This window comes from Schistocerca piceifrons, chromosome 3 (assembly GCF_021461385.2).
Source record: "Schistocerca piceifrons isolate TAMUIC-IGC-003096 chromosome 3, iqSchPice1.1, whole genome shotgun sequence".
Classification (NCBI taxonomy): Eukaryota; Metazoa; Arthropoda; class Insecta; order Orthoptera; family Acrididae; genus Schistocerca; species Schistocerca piceifrons.
Window position 1 is genome coordinate 335,128,489 of NC_060140.1, and position 7,382 is coordinate 335,135,870.

Genomic DNA, 7,382 nt, shown 5'->3' on the forward strand with positions numbered 1-7,382 from the left:
TTGATCGCGTCAATCTAAATAGTGAACAATACGAAATGTTAGTTAAATACGATTTAGAAACGTTTAATTACACTTTTATTGCGACAATAGACACTGATGGAAACTAGTAGCTGTCTTTTTTAAACTAATTTTGTACTATGAGGAAAACTTGAATAGAATTTTTTTGTGTTTTGTCATGTAAAATTTCGGGTTATGTCACTATTATCGGGATTTCAGCTAAAGAACAAGGTTTTTCAAGAACAAGCTCTGCTGGGACTCTAATATTCAGTTGTGTGACAAGAACGGACACTACAGCAAGTATACAAAACAAAGAAAATTTAAACTTGACACTATTTCCTCTTAAATATGTTCTTTTAGTGGACGAAGAAATTGCCTGTATCTCGCTCATTGGCCATCTTGCTCATAAACTTAAATCAAACAACTGAAAAAAGGTACTTACAAGCTTCCCTGCTATAAGCTTTTTAATTTGCCAGAAGGTCGAAATGACATTCGTCGCAAATAACATCTCTGTAACTGTACACGCCGATTACTCTTCGACCATAGATATTGGTCGAAGCGATTACTACAATGTGATATCTTTGAATTTCGCGTACCCACAAGTCGTCATTGTGTCGATGCCTCTTTCCGGTTTGTGAAGATGGTGGGTGGACATGTGGCATTCTTTATTTACAAAAATCATTTTACATCGACTTCACCGTGTAATATATTCAAAATTGTGAGATATAGGTTGTTTTGCTATAAGTTGTGTATTTGTTTTTGCAGGGTATTGATATTAACCACAAGTGGGACCGCAAGGTTCGGCGCACTGAACCGAAGTCGCAAGATGTATACCTTAGGCTTCTGGTTAAGGTAAGATGTTAATCAGTATTCCTGCCCGTTCTGTGTTGTTTAGTGTGATGTATTTGTGATATAAGCCTTTAAAAGAAACGCGCGTTTTTCTTGCGATTATGAATGTGACGTATTTGTGATACAAGTTTCTGTAAGAAATGGCTCTGTGTTTCAGTTGTACCGATATCTCGCTCGACGTACGGAAGCGAAGTTCAATAAGATAATATTACGGAGGTTGTTCATGTCAAAAATAAATAGGCCACCTATTTCGCTCGCAAGAGTAGTGCGTTTTATGAAGAAGCCTGGCCGAGAAAACCTGATTGCTGTTGTAGTAGGAACGGTTACGAATGATGACAGAATATTTGAAGTTCCAAAACTAACAGTAAGTACCTTGAGACAATTTGACATGGTGTGTACAGTAGTTTTATTCTACAAACTTACTGTAATTGGCTTTTCTGTTGGTTTTGACATTGTCCCAAACAACTTGAGTACTCTATGTGAGAGTGTATCTGCATGGTGATATTGTTCATCGTGCATATCTTTCAAATAGTTATGAGATCCTCATTTCAGATTTGTGCATTAAGAGTGACTGAGAAGGCACGTGCACGCATCCTAAAAGCTGGCGGTGAAATCATTACATTTGATCAGCTTGCTCTTCGTGCACCAACTGGAAAGAAGACCGTTCTGATGCAAGGTAAAGTATATGCTGTGGATCTGTTCTGTCGCTTTCCACGCACTTGTCTTGAATCGTTACTCTCTATTAGCTTGAACTTGGAACACTGGGCATGGTTGTGGCACGTGATACAGTAGGAATTATGGGTGTTAAAGATATGGCAATAGCTCTGATGTTTTTCAGTTGATGTACTGATGGTGGACTTGATATGCCTTTAAATATTCACTAGCTTCAAGAAATAACTCACTGTGTGCTTTGTTGAAACAAGAGTTTAATACTTGGCTTCCCAGCTGGATGTGGTTAAAATACAAGTGATCATAACATAAATAATGCGATTGAAACATATGATAGACTACCAGGCCCAAACAACTTTTTCTATAATACTGGAAGATTTAAAATTGCATATTATGATTTTGTGTGGAATGATGTTGGTAAGTCTGGTGGTGTGATGGTAGCTTGTCATATTACACATAGTATGACAATCTACTGTTAGAGCAACCAGACTTAACCAGTTTCATATGTTTGTGTATTTAGATCTTTTTATACTCTGATCAAAACTGCTTGTTAGTTAACTTTTGACATAGTGACAGTTGCAACAGGTAACTTCCAAAACTGTTGCTCATGTTTCTTCAGGGCAGTGTTAATGCCTGCTGTGAGGGGTGGAAGAAAACAAACAAGATACTGTGATGACAGATTGTCTCAAGTTGCAAATGGGTGTAAAGCAGCTGTGCAATGTGCAGTGTAGCATTTAATTTAAATGAAAGTTGACCACAAACTTTCAAATGTGCTACTGCAGAATTCAGTCATTTATTCTACTGTGAATAAATCCGTGCCATATATGTTTGTAGGAATAGGAAATAGTTTTGTGGCCGAATTTGGTGTTATTTTCTGACAGATTCAATGCAGTTCTGTTGGCAAATGTGGGTTGCCTTTTTTTTAAATTAAAGTTATCTTCCCCAATTGTTATAGGTTTCCCATGATTTCCCTAAATCACTTCAGGCTAATGCCTGGTTGGTTCCTTTGAAATGGCTTCCCCATCCTTTCCTAACCCAATGACCTCACTGTTTGGTCCTAACCCCCACACCAAACAACCATTATTGTCTTTATATTTTAAAATCCATTTGGATGTAGAGTAAGCTTTTTGAGATTGCTGGTCTACAATCTGGCTCACTCGTAGTGAAGTTTTCAACTATGTACAATTATTGTTTTGGTACTTACAAATGCATGTTGTTGCACAACTGCAGCTCACAATGCAGTCCAGTGCTTATTCACAGCCCCTTCTTATTTTGAACAGTATATTACCTGATAAGCATTAACATAGTTTGTACTACACCATTAGTGGCTTTGTCAAATGTTTGTTTTTACTTAATTGGCTCCCCATTTTTTTCGGTACAGGGTTTTTGTAATCTATTTGAGTGTACATAATTTTCTTAGGCTATGTTTGCGGCATGCGATACAGATCTGAAGATGGTTATTGAACTTCAGTCGTGATAGGAAAATTTCGGATTAGGCATTAAAAGCGTTTACTCCCCTCCTCAGGCTTCAGCAGTATGATATTTTTTGCAGAAAGCCATATTCACTACTAAGATTTGATTTTGTGTTGTTTTACTGAAAAATTCAAAACAATTATGGAATGTTGTATAAGAAATTGTTAACAACAATAAATGTTTTTTCAAAATTTAAGAATATGAAGTACATCATTAGATTAGAATATTTTCAAAAGGTGAGCAGTTTTCTTGATTTCTGAAAAGCATTTGACTCATTGCCACACCTATGCTTATTGTCAACAATACGATCATATGGGGTATCAAGTAAAATTTGTGACTGGATTGAGGACTTTTTAGTCGGGAGGACACTGTTATCTTTGATGGATAGTCAGTCAGATGTAGAAGTATCTCTGGGTGTGCTTCATATTGTGTATTAAGGACCTCAGGATTTTGTGGATGATGCAGTTATCTATAATGAAGCACTGTCTGAAAGAAGCTGCATAAATATTCATTCAGATCATGATAGGATTTCAACTTGGTGTAGTGATTGGCAACATGCTCTAAATGTTTGGAAGTGTAAAATTTTGCACTTCACAAAACGAAAAAATGTAGTATCCTATGACTATTAACAAATGTCTGCTTGTGCCTGTGTATGTGCGGATGGATGTGTGTGTGTGTTACCCCTAAGGTAAGTCTTTCCACTCCCGGGATTGGAATGACTCCTTACCCTCTCCCTTAAAACCCACATCCTTTCGTCTTTCCCTCTCCTTCCCTCTTTCCTGATGAGGCAACAGTTTGTTGCGAAAGCTTGAATTTCATGTGTATGTTTGTGTGTCTATCGACCTGCCAGCACTTTTGTGGGCTGTGGGGATATACTTCAAACTACATATATTTCTTTACAGCATTTACGGGAGTTTGTGTTACCACTTCTCTACCCTCCTGACATCTAGCGGCAGTCTGCAGCACCAGCTGTAGTGTCTGTTGTGAAATATAGCCTTAAGGACTGTGGGAAGAATATATCCCGCCAGACAATGGTGTTTTAACGGTTATTGGGAAGTATGGTTACCACCAAAGTATAGTTCCTGGCAGGAGCTTGGGAAGTACACTTACCACAAAATTAATCTGACATTTGTGGTCCCTGGAAGTTATACTTGGGAGTGTCCCAAAGCTTTTGGGGACATATCTTACATCTGTCTATGCCTGACATCTTGTGGTAGTACACTAAACCAGGTGCATGAAAACAGCTACAATCAATCAGCTTCTGTTTGTCGTGGGGTCACTACTGTTGTCGATACGTATTGCTTTGCTTTTCCAGTATACATTATTGTGACCTACATCAGTTCATATCTTTCCTACATGATTAAGTGTGGTACATAAATAAAGTCTGTGCTGGATGGTTAAGTTGGTAAATAAATGTTAATATCGGTAACAATTATTTTTTAATTAAAGTAAAAGAATGTGTAAAACAATAACAGAAAACACTGGGTATTATTTTTTTATTTGGAATGGCAACACATAACAGCTCACAAAAGGGAAATCCATCTACCACCATAGTTTTAATATCTCACAAAGCTGCCATGGTGATACAGACTGAAGTGCCAAAGAAACTGGTATAGGCATGTGTATTCAGATACAGAGATATGGAAACAGGCCGAATACGGCGCTGCGGTCGGCAATGCCTATATGACAAGAAGTGTCTCGCACAGTTGCTAGATTGGTTACTGCTGTTACAATGGCAGGTTATCAAGATTTAAATGAGTTTGAACATGGTGTAATAGAAGGTGCATGAGTGATGAGACACAGCATCTTCGAGGCAGTGATGAAGTGGGGATTTATCCATATGACCCTTTCACGAGTACTGTGAATTTCAGGAATCTAGTAAAACATCAAATCACTGACTGCGGCCGGAAAAAGATGCTGCTAGAACGGTGCCAACAACGACTGAAGAAAATAGTTCAGTGTGACAGAAGTGCAACCCTTCTGCAAATTGCTGCAGATTTCAGTGCTGGGCCATCACCAAGTGTCATTTTGTGAACCATTCAATGAAACATCATAGATATGTTTCCGGAGCCGAAGGCCTGCTCTTGTACCCTTGATGACTGCACGATACACGGCTTTATGCCTCGTCTTGGTCCTGTCAACACTGACGTTGAACTGTTGATGACTGGAAACATGTTGCCCGGTCAGATGAGTCTCTTTTCGAATTGTATCGGATGGATGGATGTGTACAGGTATGGAGACAACCTGATAAATCCATGGGCTCTGCACGTCAGCAGGAGCTGTTCAAGCTCGTGGATGTGCTCTAATGGTGTGGGGCATGTGCAGTTGGAGTGCAATTGGATCTCTGATACGTCTAGATACGACATTCACAGGTGACACATAACATCAGTGTCCTGTCTGATCACCCTCATCCATTTATGTCCATTGTGCATTCTGATGGACTTAGGCAATTCCAGCAGAACAGTGCAACACCCCAATTCCAGCAGAACAGTGCAACACCCCATATGTCCAGAAGGGCTACAGAGTGGCTCCAGAAACACAATTCTAAATTTAAACACTTCCACTGGCCACCAAGTGCCCCATACATGAACATTATCGATGTCCCTGCGGGGGCCCTACATAATATTACGCAGGTGTACCAGTTTCTTTGGCTCTTCAGTATATGTACCATCATAGTTTTTGGCCCTAAATTATAAAAATAGTCAATTGACCACAATTCTAATAGGATTGCAATAAAGTTATCTTCACTCACTTGCTACAAAAAATGCATTGTCAAAAGGGTTAAATGATCACTCTAGGAATATACTACAACCTGCTATGTATCGCTCACATAGAGATCTTAGGATAAGATTAGAATAGTTACTGCACTTGCAAAGAATTCAGTTCATTCTGCCTGCGCTTCATATGTGAATGTAACAGAAAGAAACCGTAATAACTGGTACAATCGGACGTACCCTCTGCCCTGCACTTCACTGTGCTTTGCAGAGTGTAGATGCAAAAGGCAGTATTAACAAAAACCTCGGACTCCAACTACCAGAATCTATTTTTGGACGGAAGTACCTTTGGAAAAGACCCTGCTTCTATGGTCTTAATTGGCATGAAAAGTTTAGGTGTTGCAATTTAAACTAAATCAAAGAAAGCTGAAAGTCACGACAAATCGTCTTTGTCAGAACTGCATAGAAATAAAAAGGTTTAATTCATCAATTTTTCGCTTGGCATAATATGTCTCTTATTACTGGTATCTGGTGAAGTGGTGTTGGTGTGGGATGTTTATAACTGTTTCTATAATCAGTTCATACTCTCTGCTTGTATCCTAGCAAAAATTGGTTTCAGTAGCTGTTATTTAACACACACAACCTGATTTCAGTTAATACTATTTGTGAAAACAGACATTTTAAGAATGTGGCTGTGTACAAAATGTATGTTTATTATTTCAAGGAGGCAGCAGCAATCGGCCACTATTGATAATGATATACATTTGCACCAACTATGTTGTTTGTGCATATAAATAGTGGCTGACTGCTATCTTATTCTTTGAAAGAATTGATCTAGATTTCAATAAGTTTACATTAGTTTGCTGGAAATTTTGAATGTTCTATTTTCCCTATCCCCACAGTATGGATTTCCTTATCTTTCAGTAAATTGTGTGTACTGGTGGTAGTAAGTTAGGAGAAATTTACTTGTCATGATTTTATGTTTAGTTAGGATCTGTTTCTTTTTGTAGATAAGTTAGGCAAGAACTACATAATAAACAGTAGTTGTTCATAGTGGAATAAATGCCTGTGACTTTCACTTTCAGGTCGCCGAAATGCACGAGAGGCTGTAAAGCACTTTGGTTTGGCTCCTGGTGTGCCCCACAGTCATACAAAGCCCTACGTGCGGTCTAAGGGTCGAAAATTCGAGAGAGCTCGAGGACGCAGGCGCAGCTGTGGTTACAAAAAATAATTGTAATTTACTTTTTGCTTGTGGACATCTACTGTTAATTATTTTGAAATAAAATAATGGACCCTGTGAAACTAACAAGGAAAACAAAAATTTACCTGGCTCATTGTTTTTGTAGTTTAGAATACTGTATTCTTAATTTTGTATGCTTAAGATATTATCTGTGTGATTGAGAGAAACAGGTTTGCTTTGGCAGATAGATTATTCTTTTTTTTTTTTATTTATTTTTGTTGGGGGGGGGGGGGGGTAGGTGAAACTGTCTGGTAGGTATGAAAACAGGAATATGTAGAACTACAAATGAAATAGTTTATCTAATACTCAACAAATTTGATTGTGTTTCTGGAGATTAGGTTGTCTGGCTGTTTTCATGTGTATGGAATTCCAAATTGTCATTGGTTACACATACTGTGTGTTATATTTCTGGCTTGCAACAATAGTTTTTTTGCAAGGAG

General features: G+C 38.2%; 1 protein-coding gene across 1 annotated transcript; it reads left to right on the plus strand.

The window, feature by feature from the left end:
- Nucleotides 1–555: 555 nt before the first annotated feature.
- Nucleotides 556–7,008, plus strand: LOC124789985 (60S ribosomal protein L18). Its single transcript, XM_047257528.1, has 5 exons — nucleotides 556–640; nucleotides 763–849; nucleotides 1,004–1,210; nucleotides 1,399–1,522; nucleotides 6,788–7,008. The coding sequence occupies exons 1-5, from the start codon at nucleotides 638–640 to the stop codon at nucleotides 6,931–6,933; spliced, it is 567 nt and encodes a 188-aa protein (XP_047113484.1). The 5' UTR covers nucleotides 556–637; the 3' UTR covers nucleotides 6,934–7,008.
- The last annotated feature ends 374 nt before the right edge of the window (nucleotides 7,009–7,382 follow it).